The sequence below is a fragment of the Strix aluco genome, chromosome 6 (assembly GCF_031877795.1).
Source record: "Strix aluco isolate bStrAlu1 chromosome 6, bStrAlu1.hap1, whole genome shotgun sequence".
Classification (NCBI taxonomy): domain Eukaryota; kingdom Metazoa; phylum Chordata; class Aves; order Strigiformes; family Strigidae; genus Strix; species Strix aluco.
In genome coordinates, this window is record NC_133936.1 from 21,329,532 (window position 1) to 21,356,148 (window position 26,617).

At 35.5% G+C, this 26,617-nt stretch overlaps 1 protein-coding gene across 5 annotated transcripts in view; it reads left to right on the forward strand.

Moving 5' to 3' along the window:
- Positions 1–26,617, forward strand: part of LOC141925228 (sodium channel protein type 2 subunit alpha) — a 79,479-nt gene that overhangs the window by 25,246 nt on the left and 27,616 nt on the right. For 2 of the 5 annotated variants that reach the window (XM_074828993.1, XM_074828994.1), the window contains exons 3-17: positions 459–576; positions 3,020–3,110; positions 4,842–4,970; positions 5,653–5,744; positions 6,646–6,918; positions 10,417–10,480; positions 11,047–11,188; positions 12,004–12,210; positions 13,625–13,915; positions 17,088–17,468; positions 18,483–18,615; positions 20,086–20,324; positions 20,966–21,139; positions 22,865–23,221; positions 25,277–25,756. In XM_074828993.1, coding sequence (XP_074685094.1) covers positions 459–576; positions 3,020–3,110; positions 4,842–4,970; positions 5,653–5,744; positions 6,646–6,918; positions 10,417–10,480; positions 11,047–11,188; positions 12,004–12,210; positions 13,625–13,915; positions 17,088–17,468; positions 18,483–18,615; positions 20,086–20,324; positions 20,966–21,139; positions 22,865–23,221; positions 25,277–25,756 — 3,171 coding nt within the window. Of the gene's footprint in view, positions 1–458; positions 577–3,019; positions 3,111–4,841; positions 4,971–5,464; positions 5,557–5,652; positions 5,745–6,645; positions 6,919–10,416; positions 10,481–11,046; positions 11,189–12,003; positions 12,211–13,624; positions 13,916–17,087; positions 17,469–18,482; positions 18,616–20,085; positions 20,325–20,965; positions 21,140–22,864; positions 23,222–25,276; positions 25,757–26,617 lie in introns of all 5 variants that reach the window. The other 3 variants (XM_074828995.1, XM_074828997.1, XM_074828996.1) reach the window with 3 other exon arrangements.

The following is a 26,617-nucleotide window of genomic DNA, read 5'->3' on the forward strand; positions in this document are numbered from 1 at the left end:
AGATCACTTTGTAGTACTATTGTCTTAGTACTTTGATGTGATAATTAATGCTGGTTATTTGATTCAGGGAATGTTGAAGTTTTAATGGCTCATTTTTTTAAAGTTATGTAACTCAGTGTGTGTATCATAAAGTATAAAAAGTATACTAATTCTTCAAATATTACGTGCATTTGTACCTTATATACCTGTCTTTGTTTTCTAGCTAGCAATATCAGGATTACTTGTGATACCTAAATAAATGTATTCAAATGTTTTCATGCAATTATATTTATAGTAATTTGGCTGGATTCTACTATGTGTGAACTGGACAAGGGGATTGTGATTCCGGGGGAGGAGTAAATGGAAGAACAGTTTGACCAGATATGATTAATGATGAAATTAAAATGATTCTGGGTTTGAACTTGTAACTTGGTATCTTTTAAAAAATGTTATTTTTCATTCTGTGTTTCTTTTTCCAGACCTTTATAGTATTGAATAAAGGGAAGGCAATATTCCGATTCAGTGCCACCTCTGCCCTGTACATGTTAACTCCTTTCAATCCTCTTAGAAAAATAGCTATTAAGATTTTGGTACATTCATATCCTTTTCAAGTGGTTAGCCTAAAACTGTAGTAAATGAGGTGTTACTTAGTATTTAAATCATTCTCTAACATGTCTCAGGATCAATATGATCTATAGTGCTTTTTCTGTCTTCTACTATTTCCGTCTTCTTTCTTTTTCTTATTACCTTTTTACATTTGTGTTCATTGCTGGATCTTAATATAGTAATATCAGAAGCCAGACAACCAGTCATCATCCTTTACAATTTCTTCCTGTGTCTTTTTTCTTCCCCCACCTATTTTTTCCCTTCCCTCTTATTTTTCCTGTAATCACCACATCTTTTTTAATCTTTTCCCCTCCTCCACATTTTTCATAAACTGCAGATATATTGCTCAAAATACTTTTAGTTCTTCACTGACACTTTGTGTTAAAAATCAAATCTTTGATCCCAGGTTTGTGCTTCCATTAATATTTTGTGAAAATACGGTTTCATTATGCCTTTTCATTTTCTGATTCAGACAATTGCAGAAGGATAGGTTGATAAAACAGCTTAGTTTTCTTGTTTTATTATACATTCTTAGTCCTCTGTGTATCTTACCTGTCTATTTTATTTCTTGATCATTATTGCATTATGCACTCATAATCCTGTAGATGTTTTAATTTCAGGCTTCAAGTAGGTTGTGAGAGTTCCACATTGCAGGCAGAGATTTGCAAAGCTAAATGATCTAGATAATGACTTATCTAGTAATTTGTCTTTTTCAGTGTTTTGATAGCTGACTTTAGTAGGCATCCCGTAGTTTTGTGTGTAGCATTACATACAGGGATCCTGAGATCATGGAGAATAAATCTTGACAGGATTTTTTTCAATCCTGGTATAATGGAAGTCTGATAATTACAGTGGTTGTTATGTGTTGGATGTTGTTATCAGTGGCTAGCCTACAAATGACTTCAGAAGCCATCATGACACTACATAGCCTGTTTTGTATTTGCTTGCTACAGGTGTCACTACAAATAATTATTTGTCAATTATATGACACTCCTTAGCATGTTACAGTGTTACTCAATTACGTGGAATAATGGAATATCATGGGACTGAGATGGTAGTGAAGAGCTAGAGTCACTAAAGTCAGAATGTTAAAAAACTTTGTTTAAAATTGCAGGAATGTATATTCTAGTTATTTCTCCACTGATGAAAGAATAGTGAGGATTTGACATTTCATCTAAAAGGATTTTGAAAGCCTATGTAAAATACAGACTTGTGAAACACTCTTATAAGACATTATTTTTTTCTGTTTTTTAAAATACCTTTCTTTCTCTTCTGCTCCGTTCATATATGAATTACATAGTGAGAAGACAGATTCTGAATAAAGGATTTGAAATATATTTACTGAGCAGAAAAACCAAAGAATTGTTGAATGTAATGCCCCAGTTGTTTGACAGGTCAGAAGACAGAAGTATTTATTGTCGCTTGAAGTTTTTTTTCATTAATGTAGACATGCAAAGAAAACTTCGTGAGGGGAACCTCACATTACTTCCCACCCCATTATACTCGGATTTCTATTTAGGAGCACCGTGTGAACCTGCATTTTAGTTACAGAAGCTAAAGCCCTTCTCAAAATCGAGCTTTGTCCTCTTTCTAGTTTTAGGTGGTAGTGCCATCATGTGGACGGTTTGTGCATCTGTGTGGTTTTCATTTTCATATTTTTATTTTCATTTCTAAGAATGTCATCAGTCCTGACAGTGAAAGGTTGTAGATCCAGAGCAGTTCTGTTAAAACCAATGAAATTGTCAATGACTTGGACCTGTTCTGGAATTCTTTTTAGATTTCTTCTTTTGTGAATATCGTGTGCCCTCCTTTCCACCAACATTTATGTTACAAAAGCCATATGTAAAGCAAACAGTAATAAAATACTTTTCTCCCTAAAATTTCCCTACGCTTTCTCCTACTGTGTGATAACTAGATTTCAATATATGTATTATAATCATAAGCAAAAATGTTGATACATGCCAAATTTTATGGTGAAACATAAAAGAAGAAAAGTGAAGAAAATGTATTTTTCACTGTTTTGTATACAGGAGATAGATCAGATTTGTCTAGATCGTCCAGAATAAATGCTTTTTGTGTTACTCCACTAAATTAGAAGCTAGTACTTCAAACTTTCACATTTTTTTATTCAAAAGAATAAAATTATTCACATTTCCTTATTCAAAAGAAAAAAATCATCTAAGGTCTTCTTAAAATTAAGGGTTGGGTTTTTTTAACATCTTTCAGATTTTCTAATTTTTAGTATGTGATTATTCTCTTTTAGCTATAAAGCAGTGACTGTGGAAGCTTTAACATATTTGGGGATTTTCCCTGAGTGTTAACAGAGCAGTGGAGGGATAAATAGCTCCTGATAGTGGAAATCTGCCAAAGCAGCATGTTATTTGATACTCTTTTTATGAGATTTTCTGGCTTACATTCCTTAACTCTTAACCTACATTATTCAGCATGCTTATCATGTGCACTATTTTGACCAACTGTGTATTTATGACCATGAGTAACCCTCCAGACTGGACAAAGAATGTAGAGTAAGTTAAATGGATTTTCTTTGAATAAGAATCAGTAATCTGAAACATACTGCTGTAAATTATTTTATATTAGGATGGCATCCGCCGGCAGCAGCTACCTTGTTGGCATATCCTTTCAGCAGCTATTCTGCTGCTGGTTTCTTCTGTGTAATATTAAATACGTGTATTTTACAACATGTGCCTCATTGCAAGTTGTTCAGTGTCCATCCTCTGCAGTACTAGATGGGGAATGTAAGAAGAGAAGCTAGTCTTATAACCATGCAAAAAAGTGAATTATAAATATTTTCCACTGCATTCTGTGTACGTCTGTGCAAGAATGCTGGGAAATACACTCTTCCATCTGTATTGCAATAGGTGTTACTGGTAAAGGGGTTGTCTAATGGATGGCAGCGTTCACCATTGTGCAGCTTTCCTTTACCAAAGACAATCTAACAATGGAAAGCTTGTATGAAAAATAAGCTGTTAAAGAAGTGTTTAAGTGGTTGGCTAATCTTCCCATAGGAAAAGGTCCAATATGACATCAGCTACTTGGTGCCAGTATACAGTTGGTGCATATGTTGTCATAGTTCCAAAGCTGTAAACCACAGTGTGAAACACTGCTCTTCATGGTGCTTCATTTTTGCAGTAGCATTTTTTGCTTCTGCTTCTTCATTCCTGACTGCTTTGGATGACACGGACCTGTTTAATCTTCAGTAATCAAAAGTGAAATCGCAGGACTATTACAAGTCAGTGGAGGCATTCTCATTTTGAGTTCAGTATGAACATATATTCAGGATGTCTAGCATATAGTAAATATTTATGAATAAAGATACTAGTTTGAGTATTTCTTCATGTCATTATATTGTGCTATTTAGATATACAACAGAAGTCCTTCTCATCTTTTGAGTAAAGTTGTGCAGGAAAGACATTTTTAGTAATTGAACTGAAAAAATTCACATTAGAAAATTGGTTTCAGGTTGGCTGAAGTTGGAAAACCAGTTCAAGCCTTTTAAGCAGTTTAATTTGAATTGTTTTCCATTAAAGATATAAATGAAACTAAATTTCAAGATGACATCATTTGGAGATAGAATATTGAAATGACTCAGAGTGCCAGAATTAAATATTTTTATTTTTTACATTTCAACCACATTTTTAGTCAAAACAAGTAGTTGAATTTTATTGGCATTTGTAAAGATTTTTGGTTGTTCTTGCACAGGATTTTGCATCTGAAAACTCTCGTTTCATTCCAGTACTATGCCTGTCTTGCAGAAGGTGAAATACTGGATACACCTACTCTGTAACAAAGTCAATGAGGAGTGATGAGGTTTGGCACATTGCCAGCTCATGGTGCTAAGCAACATTTCAGAATAAAAATAACATTGAAGAAAGAAATTTTTAGTCTGGAAGCAACTTCTGAAATCCTAACATAATCCATCTGTGTGTTTTGTTATAACATGGATTCAGATTGGACATAAACATGCACCAATGAAGTAACTGGGAATTTCGCAACTGTCTCATTGGTATAGATTATAGAATTTGAACTTAAGCTATGGGTTGTCATTTAGTCTTTCAGTTGTAATTTGATTCCTCCTTCCTATGGTATAAATTCTGCAAATGTTTAACATTGGTTGTAACTTTCATTAAATTCTTATCCCACTTAGAAGAAAATAAGAATAAAACAACTAGAGAGCGTAATGTGTAAAGATAACTTGTGTGTGTTTCTATAAACTCTGTCTTGCATATTTTCCTCAGATACACATTCACTGGAATTTATACCTTTGAATCACTTATTAAAATTCTTGCAAGGGGCTTCTGTTTAGAAGATTTTACATTTCTTCGAGACCCATGGAATTGGCTAGATTTCACTGTCATTACATTTGCGTAAGTCTTCTACTTTTATTTTTTTATAAAAAAGATATCTCCGATAGCATGAAATGGGTGACTAAAAATTGCCTCATATTTTGTCAGCCAGAACATTTGGAGCCTGGACTTCCTGCGGTTTCAATATGTTTCTTCTACCTCTTTTACACATTTTAGTATTTCTAACTAAGCATGAGCTGCAGAGGCCAGCATGGTGTGCCAGCCCATTAGGATTGTGAATTCCATCAGCCTGAACTATTCATATCCTGTCTCCTTTCTGCATACCAGAATGAAAGGAATCCTTTTGACTTCCTGCTATAAGCTGACCAAATTAGGTTTCAAACATCAAGTCAGTCAATGTGGTTTATTTTGATAAAACTTCATTTAATTTTATGGCCAGAAGCATATTTATAACAGGCAAAGTACAGTGAACGGTGAAGAGGTCTTGATCAAAGACCCAAGCAAATAGGATAAAATCTGCCTCAATTCTGAGTAACTGTGATTTAATCCTACAGGTATGTAACAGAATTTGTAAACCTAGGCAATGTTTCAGCTCTTCGAACTTTCAGAGTATTGAGAGCTTTGAAAACTATTTCTGTAATTCCAGGTAAGAAGTAGTTGGTGTAAGGTGTTAGGCCCCTCGTATCTCCAACTGTTATTTGTGTGCTGTCATTGTGTTTGTGTGTGAACTCCCCTATTACAGATATGTGACAGAGTTTGTGGACCTGGGCAATGTCTCAGCGTTGAGAACATTCAGAGTTCTCCGAGCTTTGAAAACAATATCAGTCATTCCAGGTGAGAGCTAGGTTAAACACTGAGGCTGACTTTTGTTCTACAAAGGCTGTACTCACGTTTTCAAAGCATAAGCCTTGTTTGCTACACACTGATAACAAAATAAAAAAGCAGGAGTCAAGACATGTAATTTTATTTAAACTGATTCTTGCTTTTCTTATATTAGCTGTGTTTTCAAAAAAATCAGCCTTTGCGTTTAACAAATTCTTGCATGAGATATTTGCAGTAAACAGCCTATGTGATTTGCATCTTATGACATCAAGCTTTCCTTTACATGTTTTAAATATAAGTTAATTTTAAGCTTTCATACTGATGCAAATTTTATCATTTATTGCAGGCACTTGATATAGCAACTTAATTCAGTTTTAAGTCATGTATAAAAAATTAAACTCTAAAGGATAGCATGGGCCATGCATGGGGTATTGTTTTAAAGATGTCTTTCTTCTCCAAACCATCACCCCTCTTATACTGTAAGAAGATTATTATGACATCATTCAAATATGCACTTATAACATCTTTATAATGGGTTTACTAATGCAGAATACTTTTTAAAAGGTTCATATATGAAAGGTTTGGGCAAGAAGCATCAGCAAAAGCAAACGATGCTTTACTATGTAGGGTTGAGATATAGCATGAATAATAAAATCACTTGTTTTGGCATAAACAATGTGTTTGGTATTATCTACTTTTTATTTCTGTACACTATAAAATAAGCATAAACTTACAGCTTTTCATTCATCTTCACAAATAATAAGGCTTTTCATGAAAATTATTGTATCACAAATATTAGACTCATTTAGTTGCCATTTTGCATGAAATCTTTATCTTGTCAGGAAAAATCACATGATTTTTTGTGTGTTTAGTATCTGTTTAACATCATAATAAAAATCTTTTGTCTTTGCAGGCTTGAAGACTATCGTGGGAGCCCTAATTCAGTCTGTGAAGAAGCTCTCGGACGTAATGATCCTGACTGTGTTTTGTCTGAGTGTATTTGCACTAATAGGGCTGCAGCTGTTCATGGGCAACTTGAGGAATAAATGCCTGCAGTGGCCTCCAGACAATTCTACTTTCGAAACAACTGTTATTTCCTACTTTAATAGCTCTATAGGTGAAAATGGTACATTTATTAATACAACAATGACAACATTTAACTGGGATGAGTACATCGAAGACAGAAGTAAGAGTTAATTATATCATTACTGCATTGATTTTCTAGAGTTTTTTTAAACAGATACAAAGCATCAGTATCTTTCCATTGTATTTAAAATGGTGTAATCTGGCCAAGAGACATAAAAGCACTCATTTTGTGTAGTAAATAAAAGAACAGTCATAATGTAGTTTGACATACTTATAATATTGTACTGGGTACCAAAATATCTTTTTACCTTTTACTGAATATGACTTCTAGAGTAAATCCACATTGCCGCCCAAAGCTGAGATTTCCGTGCTAGCTTCAAGCCTCCTGAAATAGTGTGACAGTCCTAATATGGGATCTGAAATCTTATAGCTACATTAGTGCAAGATAATGCCCAATATCATAAATCCACATTTGAACATCCGTTAGCTCATGAATCCTGCCATGGCACGTAAATGCAGCTGCATTGTTTCTTCTGGAACTTGGTGAGTGTCTCTACACCACAATCCCTTTCACAGCAGAGACATGCCTTTATAAGAGTATTGGTGATTTATTCCATGCTTCTTATTCTAGCAAAATAAGAACTAGATTCCAGATTGTGTATCTTTTAAATTGTTTCTTATCTGTGGAAAATCAAGAAATTAGCATTTTGGTCTCCTTTGTACTTCATACTACAGTATTTTCACCCTTTTAGGTAGTTAATGTCACTACTGTGTTAAAGATTGTTTTAAAGTTCAGATAGAACAACTCTGAACATATCTATAGTAGATTGCTATTGTGTCTTTCATTATGGTAAATAGCTTCAGTCTCTCCTATTTATCTGTTCAGTCCCTCTTATTTTTTTTAGTGTATTTAGGGTTTTAACTTTGTAATTAGGCATAATCTTAGTATTTTATAAAGTCTGTATAAATGTTGTAACTGATGCCTGCATCACTGAAAGTTAGGAAACCTCAGTTTAACAGCTAAATGCTTTTGGATCCAAGTCTCATTGCCTTATAATCTTTTAATGTACTTATCGTCTCAGCATGCTTGTAGTATCATAGAAATGTCACCTTGGAGAATATTTTGCATGATAACCTTTTCTTACAAACATCTGAAGTACAGATTCCATTCCATTCCCCTTTAGCTGCTTCTGGTACTACATCACACAAACAGAAGGTTTTTTCTAAATATCTGACCTAAATTTTCCTAATTTCAGATTGAATATATTACTACTTCTCCTGTGGATTTAGAAATAAGATAATCATGGACTATTTTGTATTAGTCTTTATGATACTTTAAAATTGGTATCTTCTTTATTTCTGGTCTCTTCTAAACTAAGCAATCCTGTTTTCTGTTTTGCATTTTCTACACCTATTTTCACATTTTTTCTTTTTTGGACTCTTTCCAGTTAATCTGGGATTTTGGTTTTTCTTTTTTTTTTGTTATGGTTTTTGTTTGTTTTGATTTTGGTTTTTTTTTTAATGAGATGCTCAAATCTGGTTCTTACTCCTATAATAAAGGTAGAAATAAGAAGTAATTACCTCATGCCATATATGCAACATTCCTATTAACGCATATCAAAACTACATCATTTTTATATCAGCACTGTATTGTTGATTCACAGTCAACTTGCAGTTCGTGACAGTCATTGCATCTTTTTGTACAGCAGTGGCTGTGGCTAGATCCTGTCTATTTTGCATTTACGTATTTGATTTTGCCTTGTCAACTGTAGCATTTTCCACTTGTCTCTGTTGAAGTAAATCCAATTGCTTTTGGACCAGCTTGTCAGTTTGTAAAGGTCATTCTAAATTTCAGTCATCTTCTCTCCTAGCTTGATGTCTTCAGAATACTTGATGCATTTTTTCTATTATTTCATATCTTGAGTTGGTAATGAAACTTCTTATGAAAACCGTGTATGGCACAGATTCCTGGAGGATCTTCAGAAAGACGCCCTTATGAATTGACTATTGGGCCACTGGTGACTGCTCTCTGAGAATCTTTTTTCAAGTATTTTCTGAGGATCCCAGCCAGAACATATCTCCTTAATTTACTTATGAAAGTGTCACACAGGACTTGTACACATGACTGTTGCCCTGTTATTAAGTTGACAGGAGATAGTTTCATATATGGCATATTTTTTTATAAACTCATATAGATTATTTTTATTACTTTATCATCTTTGTATTGAAAAATTTATTATTTAAATGTCTTCCAGAATAGTGGGCTGAGAGTTGAGCTGACTGGACGGTTTAACTGGATCCTCTGCTTACCAGAGGAGCAGCTGTGCCACACAAGAATGTGAATTAGGCCCATAGACTATTTTGAAAATCCAGCTTGGAGCCTATCTGCATCTTTAAACTTTTTAAGCTTTTTAAGTAAGGGTTAGAGCTCTCACAGGGCGTGACTATGTGAGCACCGGAATGTCTGAAAATCCGCTGTTTTCTTATCTGATATCTGAGAATAGATTGCAGATGCATAAGTTATGCACATAATATCTCTCTCTCTTTTTAAAATAAGCAGATTTTATGCTGTCTCTGTCGTATACTGGTGGTGACAGAGTAGAAGCAGTCAATAGGAACTGGTTGCAATTCCCTGCTTGTCTCTTTAGCATTAGCCCTCGGTTAGTTCATGCCAGCTAAGCTAGTCCATGCCAGCTGGCAGTGAATCTCAAGGAACCATCTGCTTCCTGGGAACAGCCAGAACATACCTAATTTTGGCAACTTTAGTTTAATATGCCACCTGACCCAAAAATCTCCACTAGAGATTCCCATTTTACCATAAGAATCCTAAACTAGGAATTGATTGCAAACTGGTTTTCACTTTCTGCCTCAAAGCAGAACAAAGAAACGAAAAGAATGTGCTGGGGGCTTTTAAGACTTCAATCTCTTCAAATTTTATTTTACCTCATTTTAATAGTTAGCCTATTAACAAAATAAATGTAGATACTTCAAGTACATTCCTCTGATACAGAATTCTGTATAGTCATTTTTTGTAATGTACAATAAAACCTTGGTTTCTCCCTCAGCTGCTCAAGTCAAGATCCAGTTAGCAATTTCTTGTGCATTTTGGGTTATGTTTTCATGCTGCAAAAATGTCAGTACTCTTTCAAGTAATATTTGGATAAAATAGTATGTAAAGAATAATTATAAATGAATAACACTAAATGGTATATATCTAAATGCATGAACAAAGGCAGGGAATCGCCCTCATTCTTTGTCTCGGTTTCCTGGTATTTGTTCACTCATTTGCTGACATACACAATTTGGTATTCCACCCATTGTATCCTGTTCATTTGGGTAGGTTACTGAGAATTATCTGTACAACTACCTTTCTATTTTCTAAAGAAAGGCCAACTTCAAGACTCTATAGAAAGTAATTTTGCTGTCAAAACAGTATTTTCCATGCTTTTTTCATTCCTATTTATTATATATTGCAGTTAAACTGTTTGTTAGCTCTGCTTACTTCTTTAAAGTGTAAGTCTGTATCATTGCTCAGTTTCCATTAGATATAAATGATGTCTTTCTCATCAACTTTTTAATTTATTTTTTTTGAAAACAGATCATTTCTACTTCTTGGAAGGACAAAATGATGCTCTGCTGTGTGGCAATAGCTCTGATGCAGGGTAAGAAAACGGTCATAATTTTTCATTATGCATCAAAAAAAAAGAATTAGCTACTTAGAATAGGTCACGCAGTCAACTTTAGTATCAGCTGTACCATAGAGTTGCAAATTACTGATGTTTTGCAATTGAAGCTATACCTAAATATAATCATCTATGTGATTTGAATTTACACAGGTGCTTTCGTCATCTTAGGCTAATTTTGTAAAGGTAACCACATAAATGCTATGTGCATAAATGTTGCTGCCAGCTTGCTAACAACTGTTTATCATCAGCCATGCTAGTTTACATTCTTTTCTTGTCCTGGTGGAGATGTATTGATATGACAAATTGTGGGGAAGGGTAGATTACTAACAGTTATATTATTAAAGCATTGAAATATCATTAGGAAATGGAATTAAAAATTGAAAACCGATAAGATATGTATTTTTATCTTAGGTATGTAGAATAAAATTTTACTTGTTCATAATTTCATTAGCAACTGGTACTCCTGAACAATTTTGTGATTTACTATAGCATATCGTAATTTAGAGTAGTTGTTAAAAATAGCATTTCCTCTTCTTTTGTAGTCAATGTCCAGAAGGATATATATGTGTGAAAGCTGGTAGAAACCCCAACTATGGCTACACAAGTTTTGATACATTCAGTTGGGCATTCTTGTCACTGTTTCGATTGATGACTCAGGACTTTTGGGAGAATCTTTACCAGCTGGTGAGGACTTATTAAAATAAACAGCACCATCACCAATACCATTACTGCATAGTACTTGCATAGTTATTTTCATTCACGTGTCCCTAAGGCCTTTGGGACAGAAATCATCTTTTATTTCATATATGTAAGGTGTCTAAAGCAATAGGGCCTTGTTCGTGATTTAGGTTCCCATGTGCTACTCAAATACATAATAAGAAATAGCTGCTATTTTATGAGGTGGTTAAACATTATTCTTTCTTCTCACAAATGAGTAAATGAACTTAAGTTGTTAAAGTTCTTACCCAAACATACTGTAAATAGATGCTAGTTAAATTGATTTGCAGTCTAGTACAAATATATTGTCTTTGAAAAGGTTACATCTTGTCCCTGAACTGCACATATCCTTAACCTGAAGGACAGTGATGTTGTGCAGCATGACATTTTTTATACTGCACTGTCTTTGTGGCATTGTAGTTTGGGACTTATGAGACAAGGTAAGATGCTGGTTAGTGGCCCCACTACTGTTAGATTTAAAGGCTATACTACAGACATATAGTGGGGGCAGCAACTGCTACTACAGATTATCATTGGTAGAAATTCTAAATATTCAAGCTACAGAATCGTATTTACCTTGACCATAGTAGATACAAAACTTGGATTTTTGCACATGTAGCCAGGATATAATACTATCTGTATATGGAAAAAGTAACTAAATAATCTTGTGCTAACACAAAGTGATCTTATAATGTATTTCTAGATTATAACACAGATGCTACCATATTATGCAACAGTATTTGAAAGTCTGCTAAAAATGTGTATTATCTCTTTTTCTGCAGACACTGCGTGCTGCTGGGAAAACATACATGATATTTTTTGTTTTGGTCATTTTCCTGGGTTCTTTCTACCTGATTAACTTGATCCTGGCTGTGGTTGCCATGGCCTATGAAGAGCAGAATCAAGCAACCATGGAAGAAGCAGAACAGAAAGAAGCAGAATTTCAGCAAATGCTGGAACAACTGAAAAAGCAACAGGAAGAAGCTCAGGTATCCCTGTAAAGTAGAATTCCTTCTTCCATTCATGATTGTCATCAGATGCTTTATGTCCACATATGAGAATACTTTTACTTCCCTACTGCTAACAATATATTACCTTCAGTCTTATAAATTCCTTTGTTTTGCAATCTTTAATGTTTTCCATTGCACTGTTTCTGCTAGCTTGAGTAAACCTGTTAATTTGTGACAGGAATTTATGTTCAATAAGCTAAAATACTGGATTTTCAAATTGGAGATGGAAATTAACTTTTTCCCTGAGCACTTGAACAAGTTGCTCAGAGTGCTTGTGAATAACCATCCTTGGAGATAATCAAAAGCCATGTGGATATGGTGCTGGGCAACCTACTTTAGGTGACCCTTTCTGGGCTGGGGAGTTGGACATGACGACCTCCAGAGGTTCCTTTCCAACCTCAACCATTCTGTGATTCTGTGAAATGGAGATGTGGGAAGAAAACTCCCAGGAATTCTGCTTATTTAAGTAACAGAAGCAAAACTATTGTAGGTGCTGTGGGAGAAATATTTTGCTTCAGCAGCATTTGGCTTTTTCTACTTCCCCAGCTCTCACAGCAGAAAGCCATAGTGTTCCAGTTTTAAAGAAAACTGGAAGTGGAGAAACTAGAGAAAAGGCTTCTGTGGTACAGACTTCTTGATTACATACTGCTTTGAAATTCCCTTTCATTTTTTGAAGACTCTGAAATCTTTAATAAGATAATTGATACCACCTGCTTCACATGTGGCCACATAGAGCAGTATGTTGAACTATGTCTTCCATGTAAGCACACAACTAAAGTCAGCAATAGGATGGGTTTTTGTGTTTGGTTAGTTGTTACCTGTTTTTTTTACCACAACTTGTAAATAAATGTTAATTAAATGTTCCACAAATGTTTGAAATTTCAAAGAGCAACACGTCTCTAATAGCCTGCAGTTTAACTTAAAGCTCTGATTATGATTTGCAAAACTGAGATAAACAATGTTACACCAGATCTTTAATAGACTAGAGAGTATTCAAAATCCAGCAAAATGCTGTAAGAAAGTGATGCTTCCTGTTAATAGGAATTTTTCCTGTTGTTTGAGCCTTGATTCCTTCCTTTTACATAGTATTTCAGGTGAAAAATTCATTGCAACATATTGCTCCAGTCTAAACCAGATGCTCATTAACTTGGTTCTCTGACAGCACAATTTTCCCTTGGGCTTCTCTAACTTCTGGTTTATGGAGCAGTGGTGAATTATGGTTCCTGTGGTATTTTGCAAATTATACTTCTTATGATGTGCTGGGCTCAGTGAAGTGGGATCATTGCTTTTATTTCAAAATCATTATTTTTTTAAGAATGGCAATAAATTTAAAATAGTGATTGGTGCGTGTTTGTATAAATGTTGTAAATTGCATATGTGCTTGTACATATAGGCAGCAGCAGCAGCTGCAGCAGCTGACTCAAGAGATTATAGTGGAGTAGGTGGAATAGGTGGATTCTCCGAAAGTTCTTCTGAAGCATCAAAACTAAGCTCAAAGAGTGCTAAAGAGAGGAGGAATAGAAGAAAGAAAAAAAAGCAAAAAGAACAATCAGAAGGCGAGGAGAAGGATGGGGAAGAATTTCACAAATCTGAATCAGAGGACAGCATCAAAAGGAAAGGTTTCCGATTTTCCATTGAGGGGAATAGACTGACATATGAAAAGAGATTCTCTTCCCCACACCAGGTACCATAGTATTATTACATCTTAAACACCTTTGTTGTCTACTCATCATATAAACAAAACCCTGTAAAGGAGTTCGGTCAATTCTTGCAAAAGATACCACAGATTCTTTAATATCTTAAATCAAAGTATGACCAAGTTAATACTTGCAGCCAAAGATGAAACTGTAAAACTTTGTGAGATTTTGGGTTTATTCTGAATTTATGTGTGAAAAATCAAAATAATGTGTCTTAATTAAAGTTAGTTGTATTTCAAGTTTCTTAATGAAAACAGACCTACCTCCCCATCAAGATGGATGTATTCAGCGTGATCAGTGGCTTCAAAATTTGGTGCACACACAAAGGAATTTCATGTTTTGAATGAGAAAAGTACTAAAATTTGGGATGCAAAATACCTAGTAGAAATTGCATAAATGTTCATGTGAAATTTGACAAATTAATTTATGTGAGACCATTAATTGTGTTATCTTAAAGAAGGTGGAAATATGGGTGGCAATGTGTCCTTGCATGTGTTCTCTTACATTGAAACACCAGTGACTCAGAGTGCCATCTGCATCTCCCATCCAGACATTTATTTCATTTGATAGTTTTGTTATGTTATCTCTTCCACAGTTTTCAGACCTCCTCTTCATTTGCCCACCTCCAACTCTTGCCTCAGCACTTCAAGTCCATATCTCACATCCATTCTGTCCTTTTTCTGCCCCTGTGTGTGCCTCAATATGCTTCTTCCTTTTATCCCCACCTTCTCGATTCTCCCTGGTCTTTATGACTTTCTCCCTCTTTTAAGTCACTACTTCTAAACTCATCCCTTCCTTTTTAATACTCTTCTGTTACTGTCTCTGGAAAGCCTGTTTCATCCCTAAATAGATCATGAGCATTCATATTCTCTTTCATGTATCACATTCTCCAGCTCCCATTCTCAAAGAAGCTCAGACCTCTTCATCCAATATTTTCTTATTAAGGACTGTCCTCCTTAGATCAGACTGTGGTGGGAATATAATGTTTCTAGCTTCCTATTTCTGCCCAGTTAACTCCTCTTTCCACTTCTTAACATACTTCCTTTTTTAATAATACTCACTCCTCTTTTTTTTCCCCTCCTTGGTCTGTTTTATGTTGTTAACTGTCTAATCTCTGTAAAACTTCATTGCTGAATTTAGTTAGTTCATGATGCATTCTGTTCCTTATACAAATTTTCACACCTATATCCATTGACTTCAACTTCATGTTGAAGACCCATCTTGATCCCTTAGGTGCATATTCTTGCTTGTGTCTTCATTCAAACTGCAGCCTTATTCAACTGCAGTTCAGTTCATCCATCTTGTAAGAAATGAAGCATTCCTCATACAACTTGATTCTCTTACTTTTTCATCTTCAGGTTCATTTACCGCTGTTTACTATGACAGTCTAGCAATCCCCTCCCCTCTGGTTTTCCAGCCCTAGTTCCTTTTCACTCTGGGTTCTAGCCACTTAACAGAAATTCCACTCACCAGTTTTCAGTAACCTGTTCCCAGACAAAACTCAGGTTTATATCTCATCTTTGACATTTTCCTTGCCATTTCACTTGCCTTCAATGTAACTGACCATTATGTTCTTCTTGAAAACTTATTCTTCCTAACATTCATGATTTTGTCTCCTCTCAATTCTCCTGGTTTAGTTGTGCTTTAGAAGATCCTTTTACCCCTTTGACAGTTTATAAGGGATTTTCACAAGGCCTTTTGTTAGTTCCCTTCTCACTCTTTTTTTTTGTTTGTTTGTTTGTTTGTTTTTTAAATTCTACTCTGGACCCACAACTCTGAATCATTTTTAACTTGGACCTCTTTCCATGTCCCAGTTACTGCTGTATTCATCAAGAATATTGTTACAAAGAGCACTAACCTATCTCATTGCTTTTACCTGATCTGCTAGTAAACGTATCTATCTAAAGATATTTTTTTAATAACATAAAACATACTGTGCCTAAAGTTCCTCTCAACCCACCTTGTCTACTCACAGTAAACAACTCAAGTCCCATCTTTGACTGACCCGTGCCAGCATCCATAACGTCCTGTTAAATTTTCAAACTAGTTTCTTTGAGCTCTTTCTGGTATGCTGCCCCTCATGCTTGGAAGAAGCTCCCATGAGTTTCCACAGAACACTTCATTGCTTTCCTCAATTCCCTCTTTAAAACTCTCTTTTACCATGCTGCCTACAGAAAGCTTGGCAGGGAAGTGACTTCAGGTGAGCTAAGACCACTATTTATCATACCCATCAATTTTGCCTCCTTGTATTCCCTCTCTTTTTGTATCCATCTGTTGTTTTTCACTTAGATGATAAGTTCTTAGCAGAGTGCCTTTTCTGCATTTTGCAGTACCTAGAACAATGGGGCTCTGGTCCATAAAGATAAGTTGCAGAAAAGAAACAAAGACACTGCTTTGTTATGTATCATCTCTGCTGTTCATAGAGATCTTGTGTGAAATCAGGTGCTAATGATAATCAAGAGAATCACTGATATGAATTACAGTTAAAACATGTATATTTATTTTCAAGATTAGAGCATATTTTGATTCTGATCCTGAAAAGATCTTCCCATAGCAGAACATTTACTCACATGAGTAAACTGCTGAAGATTAGTGAGATTGTTCATACAAAATTACAGGCATATCTTTGCATATTCAGGATAGCTAAGACTTTAAAAAAGAAATAAAAACCTTATTGTGGCTTACTTGACTAGTATCTGAAAAACTATGCATGTTTTTTAAACTACGCAGTATTTGGGAACTACCTCTGTGTGCAGACTGAGTCACAGAAATTTGCCTAAAATTTTATTTACTCAGCCTGTCAGACTAATGCAAACCTGGGGTAAATAGTGTCTAATGTGCTTACTCAGTTTGTGAACAGTTGGTAATAAAACAGGCAGAATGGCAGAGGAAACAATTCTGTCAAGCAGTTTCTTTTAATTAAACCAATTGTTTTAATATATCCAAAGTAGTAAGATAACTAGTCTTTGTCTGTCGCTTATGTGCTCTTTGTTTACTATCCAAAAGGGAGTGTATTAGGGGTGGGCTGTAGCAGTTCATTTCTTTGTAGATGACCTTATCCTTTAAGACATATTAACACTGTGGTTTTTTTCCTCTGTATGAAAACATTATATTTAAAAGGATTTTCATATGATAATCATTGTTTTTATTTGCCTACAGTCTTTGCTGAGCATTCGCGGCTCCCTGTTTTCCCCAAGGCGCAATAGCAGAACAAGTCTTTTCAGCTTCAGAGGTCGAGCAAAGGATGTAGGATCAGAAAATGACTTTGCTGATGATGAGCACAGCACTTTTGAAGACAATGAGAGCAGAAGAGATTCTCTCTTTGTTCCTCATAGACATGGTGAACGGCGCAACAGTAACATTAGTCAGGCCAGTAGGTCATCCAGGACAGTACCTCCACTTCCAGCAAATGGGAAGATGCACAGCACTGTGGATTGCAATGGAGTAGTTTCTTTAGTCGGTGGGCCGCCAGCTCTGATGTCACCTACTGGACAGCTTCTTCCAGAGGTGATGATTGATAAAGCAGCCACTGCTAGCAATGTAAGGAAGTCTGCAATAGCTCAGGCATGATGTCCTCTCCCTCTGTGATCAGCTACTGTTTCTACAAACTTTAGTCACTTGGGAATGATTCCCTTTCTGGCCAAGCTGTGAATGCTCCTTTCATATATTCCTATATTCATATATTATAAGCTAAAGCAGAAACTGAAATTGTTTACCTCTCATTAACTAAATATTGTGAAAATATATGCTAATTTACTGGAAATTAACAGAATAGCATAGTAAACCATTGAATAAATTTAGTATGTGTACTCTTACACCCGTTGACTCATTATGCTAACTGAAGACTTAACTGGAAGGTTCTGTCTTTGTATATCAGGCAGGATATCAAAATGAAAAAAAAATTATATTTACTTAATGGAATATATTAAATGAGTATTTAACTTCCTGCTGACTATATATGAAACATTTGGTGTAACACTGATAGTGCAACTTACATGGCTTGTGATAGTGTTCCTGTAACACAGTTAATTTTTCTAGTCAGTTTTTTTGGAGATGTCAACATTATTAAATATTTTTTCTTTAATTTTGTTTGAACGCGTGTGCTAGAAAATTGATAATTTATTCTAAATTAAGAGTTATCTTAAGAAAATACACTTACTCTTTGTACTTTTACTGCTAGCTGTGTGGGCTGTGCATTTTCATGTTTAGAAAAAGACTTCACTGCCTAATTAGAAAGATATTTATGGCAGAGCTCATTGCAAGCATTGTGGAACTTTTTATAGTCCAAAAACTGTTTATAGTCTAAAATCTGTTTTAATGTCTCAGCCCTGTTCCAGCAAAATACTTAAAACACAAGAGCAATCCTACTGATGTATTCAACTATTTGCTATATACAGTTAGGCATACATTAGTCTATTGCAAAACCATGACATAAATGGAGCATGGTGCAGGACAGCAGAGTGTTTTAAATCTTTATACTTCTATAATAATTTACAGTGTTATTCTTATTAAATGAACAATCAATAGGCTATTTTATCAGTGTTTTATTTTCAGGGCACTACTACAGAAACTGACTTAAGAAAGAGACGGTCTAGTTCTTATCATGTTCCTATGGACTACCTAACAGATCCTAGTGCAAGGCAAAGAGCAATGAGTATAGCCAGCATGCTTACAAACACAATGGAAGGTATGTTACACAGAATTTTTGTATGACAATGCCATAAAGTGCTATTAAATATATGTTACATTAAGTAGTAGTGATGTTCTAAGGCAGCTATTTCAGCCTAAAGGGTACAGGCAAGATCAGTTTTGTATATAGAGGTAGTATTTTTTTTAAAAGATGGACTGATATATTGGAAAAGCTGTCAAGCTTTCAACATACTAATAGGTTTGAGGTTGAAGCAGCAAACTTCCAAGTTAAACGCAAGCAGAAAGAAATTGATCAATGCAGTGTTTCTCTAGAGAAGTTATGTTTTGGGGTAAAAGCTCTTTGTAGGTTACTGAAATGGCTATGCTTCTAGCAGTAGAAAAATCCCCTTCTACCAATTCAACTGACATGCTGTTTCACAAAGGATCACCTTATTCTTTCTGTAAGGATAAATGCAATGAATCTGAATCATAGAATTAAGCAACTATTTGTAAGAAAGGGCAAAACATTACTTTGAGACTTAAATGACTATGCCCAAAATAGCAGATAGGAAGGTAATAATGAGCAGTTTTGCACATGTGGACTGTAACACTGTCTAAATAGTTGTCTGATTTCAGGTTTGTTCTAAATGTTTATCTTTCATGAGGAAACTTTTAAATATTTTATTCATTCTATGTATAGAATCATAGAATGGTTTGGGTTGGAAGGGACCTTCAAGATCATCTAGTTCCAACCCCCCTGCCATGGGCAGGGACACCTTCCACTAGACCAGGTTGCTCAAAGCCCCGTCCAACCTGGTCTTGAACACTGTCAGGGAGGGGGCAGCCACAGCTTCTCTGGGCAACCTGTTCCAGTGTCTCTCCATCTTCACAGTAAAGAATTTCTTCCCTATATCTAATCTAAATCTACCCTCTTTCAGTTTAAAACTGTTACCCCTTGTCCTATGACTATACTCCCTGATGAAGAGTCCCTCCCCATCTTTCCTGTAGCCCCCTTTAAGTACTGGAAGGCCACTATAAGGTCTCCCTGGAGCCTTCTCTTCTCCAGGCTGAACACCCCCAACTCTCTCAGCCTGTCCTCACAGGGGAGGTGCTCCAGCCCCCTGATCATCTTTGTGGCCTCCTCTGGACCTGCTCAAGCAGGTCCATGTCCTTCTTATGTTGGGGCCCCCAGAGCTGGACACAGTGCTCAGGTGGGGTCTCACAAGAGTGTAATAGAGGAGGAGAATCCCCTCCCTGGACCTGCTGGTCACACTTCTCTTGATGCAGCCCAGGACACAGTTGGCTTTCTGGGCTGTGAGCACACATTGCATTTAAAACATAGTGGGACAGATTATTTTTAATGGTAATTTCTTTTGACTGACAGTGGCCTTGGTTTCAAAAGGTCTACATTATCAACACAGTTTATCAACAGTACTATGGAAAACAGCATTTAGGCCTCAAGGAAATACCCAGGTGATACTGGAACAGAGAAATATGTTTAAAATATTATTTTCATTTTTCTTTCTAGAACTGGAAGAATCCAGACAGAAATGCCCACCATGCTGGTATAAATTTGCTAACACTTGCTTGATTTGGGACTGCTGTACTCCCTGGCTGAAAGTCAAACATATTGTAAATTTAATTGTGATGGACCCGTTTGTTGATCTGGCCATTACTATCTGCATTGTACTAAACACGCTGTTCATGGCCATGGAGCACTATCCAATGACAGAACAGTTTAGTGGTGTGCTTTCAGTAGGAAACCTTGTAAGTCTTTCATGATGTGCCATGTATGTGAAATGCATTTTTCTTAAATAATTCTTCTGTGACCTTGTGCATATATTTAAAAGAAAATGTTGACTAGATATTTATAGGCTTGGGATAGTTGAATTTAAATTTAAATAATAGTTAAATTTAAATAGTTAAAGTTAGATTAGATAGCTAGTTTAGATAGTTTAGATTCGATCATTAGATAGTTAAATTTAAATTTAAGCTGTACTGAATCCTTCTTTGTTGACATTTGTGGATTTCACCACTCGCTTTATGGAGAAAAAGATAGTAAGATTCATTGAGTCAATATGCATTTTGGTTTTTAGAACCTTCAGCTTCCATCATTGAAGCTGGTTAAATGAATTTATCTAAATTTTTTTCTTGGATGGATCATAAGAACTTTCAGTTCCATTCCCACACCTTCTGAGGTCCTGGGTGTTCAGGGAATTGTAGAGGGGGAAGACCCAGTAAGCATGGCAGATAATTCCTAACCCCAATGTATGGCAATATAGAGAAGCTATTCAGATTTATCATTAATTGCATGCTGAAGATATAATTTACCAAAGTTGATACTGTTAGTTTTATTTTTTGAATATTTTCTCATTAAACTTGAGTAAGAAAGTGTATTTTCCTTGCAGGTGTTTACTGGAATTTTCACAGCAGAAATGTTTCTCAAGATAATTGCCATGGATCCTTATTATTATTTCCAAGAGGGCTGGAATATTTTTGATGGTTTTATTGTGAGTCTTAGTTTAATGGAGCTTGGCCTTGCAAATGTAGAGGGATTATCTGTCCTTCGATCATTCCGATTGGTAAATATGCTAAATAAACTATGTTTCTATGTTATATTTTTGTATTTGTGCATGTATGTGGTGCATTTTTCATTTGTACATTATATATTCGGCTAAAACAGATGATCTTTTCATAAGAACTTAGAAAATACTAAATTGCGTACCCACTAGATGGCATGTATTATGTCAAGTTTGTTTTACATATTAACTTAGTAACATCTGTTTCTTCTTCAAGACATTGTCAACATCAATTCTGTTCTTGCAGTGGCTGTGCTTTAAGGATTAACTTTTTTTAACAGTAGTATCTCTTAGAGTATTTTTCTCCCTAGGTGAGGGAATAAAAAATGCAAGAGCTACAGGCCCTCACTACCTATGACTGAAGATTAGTAAATCACTTAGTAAATAATGGATTAGTTAAAAAAGTTTACTGACAGCTTTAGCTGATAGACTTCCATTACTAGCTTGCTTACAAGGTTAGTTTTAGAAGAGAGTAGTGTTAAGATTTTTCTTTGGATAGGGATTTTTCATCACCCTTCTTACCATCACGCCTTCTTACCATCCTCTGCAAGGGTCTATCTGCTGTCTAACAGGTTTTCTGTTTGAAAGTCACTACAGTATCTCTGTCTGTTATTAGATAGCTCTGTCATGAATAGGAACTTGAAAAACCTTGGTCTTGCTGAAGACTAGGCTAGCATGCAAGCTGATGTTCAAATTCTCTTCTGAAAAGACCTACACAGTAAGAGACGTGAAGCTAGAGTTCCTAGTCATCAAGCTGAACTTTTGCCATAAATAAAGAAAAAAATATTTAATGTTTATTTAAAGTTAAATAAACTCCCTTTAAAAAAAGAGGAGGTTTAAATTAATCCCTTTGCTGGTTCTCTGTATAGCATTATATTGTTTTTTGCCTAAAATCTAATATCTGTCTGGATTGACTTCTCCTTCAGTAATAATAGACTTCTGTTTTTAACTTCACATCTATATATTTTATTTATGTCTCATCCCATGAAATAATATTTAAATTTAGATTCCTTTTAGTACTCTCTTCTTTCAAGTGTCTGAACACTTGCTGTATCTTTCCAAATTATTTCGTCTGTTTCATGTTGTACTTTAGCACTTTCCTGTGTCAGTTTTTCTCAATGTTGTATGTCAAACTTTGTAAGAGACATTATGCTTATTTTAAATGACAGAAAAGATATTGTTAACGATACTTGTGAGTAACTTGTATACCTGTCATTAACAACTCTGCTTGTTTCTCTTTCTAGGAAAACCATTTCTTCCATCTCTCTGCCAGTTAAAATGAGAGATGTGGAAGTGTCTATACACTTACAATCCTGTTAAACTGATCACATTTCATGTGTGCTCATTTATTTTTAGTAATATTTCTTAGAGTTAATTAAAGGAAAAACACTGGTTTGTCCAACTTGTCCAACAAGTACAACTTGTTTATAGATATCTGAAGTCACCAAAAGAGGCAAAGTCTGAATTGGAGACCTTGCAATGATTGCAATGTAATTGAAATGAGCATAGACATAGTATTTTTTTTTTTTTATGACTTGAATCAGGACTTAAGACTGCTGATGTCTAGTATTGTACAAAGAACTGGAAACATAAATTTTGTAACTGAACTTTCTAAAGGCTACATAAGACATGATTTAGAAACATGGTAACTGGTATGTGAAATGTGTAACAATAATTTCATTACAATTAATAACATGAATAACTGTATACTGTTCTTCTGTTTTGCAGCTTCGAGTTTTCAAATTGGCAAAATCTTGGCCAACTCTAAATATGCTGATTAAGATTATTGGCAACTCAGTGGGGGCTCTGGGGAATCTGACCCTGGTGCTGGCCATCATTGTGTTCATTTTCGCTGTGGTTGGAATGCAGCTGTTTGGGAAAAGCTACAAGGAATGTGTCTGCAAGATCTCTAGCGACTGCGAACTTCCACGCTGGCACATGCATGACTTTTTCCATTCTTTCTTGATTGTGTTTCGAGTGCTGTGTGGAGAATGGATAGAAACGATGTGGGACTGCATGGAGGTTGCAGGCCAAACTATGTGCCTTACGGTCTTCATGATGGTCATGGTGATTGGAAACCTAGTGGTATGTAATCAGTGGGGATTTTTTCAAACTACTAGAACATATTTCCTATTTTTCATGATTTAGAAATCGGAGATGAAGACTGGAGAAAGACTTCAGGAGATGATGTAATTCATTTTCCCTTTCTCTAAACCAGGTTCAAATATACCTTGATCATTTATGAAAACTGTTTGTCTATGTTTTCTTTTAAATCTTCAGTAAGTTTATAACTCCTTTAGTAAGATGAGTGCTGAATTATGCTTATAGTTAAAAATGCCTTTTAAAAAAACATCTAACTTAAATCACCTTTTACAGCCAATTGAACTGACTGGTCTCAATAGTGATGGAAAACAGTTGGTCTTCATGACATCATTTATAATACTTAAAGGTTTACTGTTTCCACTTTCAGTCTTTTTCTGAAACAATATAAGCCTAGCTGTTCAATTCTTTCTCATAGGTGATGATTTCTAAACTACTTATCCATTTTGCTACTAGCCTCTGAATTCCTCCCAAGCAGCATTTTGGATAGAGACACAAGTACCAAATAATGTGGAATACTTCCATGTCTTACACTCAACATTCCTTCTGGTACATCCCCAAATGACACACGAAATTTCTGTACCAGTATTGCTTTTCTGATGCAGCCTATATGCCCTTTTCTGCAGTGCTTCCACCTTGTCAGTTTTCACACCTTCTGTATATGTACTTTTCATTTTTTATAACCAACATTTCCACACTAGTGCTTCAGAATTAAATGCCATATTGATTTTGAATCATTTCACCAATTTACCATGGTTATGCCTAATTGTAGTTCTTGTTGAGTGCTAACATCCCTTCACTTTTTGGTATCATCTATGAATTTTGTAAATATGCTGATCCACAGGCATAAATACCAAGTTTAACCAGACTAATGAGAGACTCCTGTGGTATACCTTCTAAAATATTCTGCAACTTTGAACAGGAAGAATTGACAAATATAATTTAAATATGATTTTTAATCAGTTCTGCACATAATTTGTCATAATCACATGTAGTCCAAATTTCTCTTTTATGTTTGTAAAATGTTATGAAAGAAAGTCTGAAATTAGTTTCAAAACAAAAATAGACTGATATATTCTTGACAAATATAGAAGTTTATTATATTCTGAATTAGAGACACTGAAGCTATGGTCTGTTGAACTGTAGAAGACTGGAGTCTGCCTCCATTCCCGTTGCCCATGAACACTACAGCGGATGTAGCTTGCATAAATTACTACATCATGTTCTATCCTGCCTCCATACATCATTCTCCATTTTGAGGAGCAGACCTGCGCTACTTCCAGTGTGGAGGAGAAAGTCAAGGAACAGCTCAGATTTTTACCTATATTAGTCAAGTTAAACAATCTAAGCACTACCCAGCTGCTTGCTCACTCCCACCACAGTGGAATGGGGAAAAAAATCAAAGGGTAAAAGTGAGAAAATTCATGGCTTGAGATAGACGGTTTAAGAGGTAAAGCAAAAGCCACATGCACAACCAAAGCAAAACAAGGAATTCATTCACCACTTCCCACTGGCAGGCAGGTGTTCAGCCATTTCTAGGAAAGCAGGGCTTCATCACATGTGACAGTTACTTGGGAAGACAAGCGCTATCACTCTGAACATCTCCCCCTTCCTTCTTCTTCCCCCAGCTTTACATGCTGAGCATGACGTCATATGGTATGGGATATCCTTTGGACAGCTGGGGTCAGCTGTGTCTCCTCACAACTTTTTGTGCACCCTCAACCTACTTGCTGGTGGGGTGGTATGAGGAGCAGAAAAGGCCTTGACTCTGTGTGAGCACTTCTGAGCAATAACAAAAACACCTCTGTATTATCAACACTGTTTCCAGGACAAATCCCAAAGCTAAAAATTTTTTTGACAAGTTATAATAAAATATGGGGGGACAGGGATTATGAGCTGGAAAGAATAGCAGGAAGGTGGGTTAAAATAAAGTGCTAGCTGTGAAATATAAAGTATGTCATATTGAACAACCCATAACAGAATTACTTTTATGACTTAAAAAAAAGACATCCGGTATATTTTCTCCTTACTGTCTTTTAGGTACTCAACCTCTTTTTGGCCTTGCTGCTGAGCTCATTTAGTTCAGACAACCTTGCTGCTACAGACGACGATAATGAAATGAACAATCTACAGATTGCTGTGGCAAGGATTCAGAAAGGCATAGATTATGTAAAGAGAAAAGTGCGTGAATTCATCCAAAAAGCCTTTGTTAGAAAGCAGAAAGTTTTAGATGAAATCAAACCTCTTGAAGACCTAAACAACAAAAAAGACAGCTGTATTTCCAACCACACAATAGTAGAAATAGGTAAAAACCTTGCCTATCTTAAAGAAGGGAATGGAACTACCAGTGGCATAGGCAGCAGCGTGGAAAAATATGTTGTTGATGAAAGTGATTACATGTCATTCATAAACAACCCAAGTCTCACTGTGACAGTGCCAATTGCTGTCGGGGAATCAGATTTTGAAAACTTAAATACAGAGGAGTTCAGCAGCGAGTCAGACCTGGAAGAAAGCAAAGAGGTAAGACTGTTTCTATATTTAAAATACTCTGATGCTTTTATTTTTGTCCTAAGGTTACTAGTGTTGAATTCACATCTCTATTTAATACCTGTATAACAGCATATACAAACTTGTAATGGTATTTAAGGTAAATTGAGGTAAGGTTGCAGGTGTATTGCATTTACAGTAATAATCAAGATGCATAGGACAATTTTTTAGAAAATGAATACTTTTTTTTTCCTATTTTATTTAGTTAAATTATTAACAAGAAAATGAACCAACTTAATAGCCCTGGATACCAAAAGTTTTACAAAATGTGTGGGGTTGTGCAAGTTTCTCCATGCTTATTTCATCAGTGCAGTTTATTTACTCTTTTGTCTGCTTTCTGGAGTGCCTCCTGTCAAATTAACAGTTTGTTCTGATGCTTTTAACCTTTTCGATATAGTCAAAATACATCTACATGCTTCATAAGTGCATTTGAATACTGGACCAGCATCACTAAATGATTTCATATAAATCACTAACAATCCATCTGATAGTAGCAGAACCACTGAAGAAGTGAAGTAATATAAAGCTTTATATCTCAGTATAAGATCCTTTCATATGGCTACCCATTGTCATTTTCAAAGCTTTAAGATATTTGAATTTGTTACCTACTGTGACAGTAATAAAATGTACCTCTTTCTAGCACAATGTGGTGCCAAATGGACAAAATCCGAGCTAACACTTAGTGAGTTACAGTGGATGCTGAAGCCATTATTATTGTGTCAGCTCAGTGCTCTGTCTGGCACAATTGTACATGGTGGAGACACACCACCTCAAGTGGAGTAAGTCTGTGCTATGCTTAATACCAATGCTAGTTCATTCAGCATTAGCATGGGT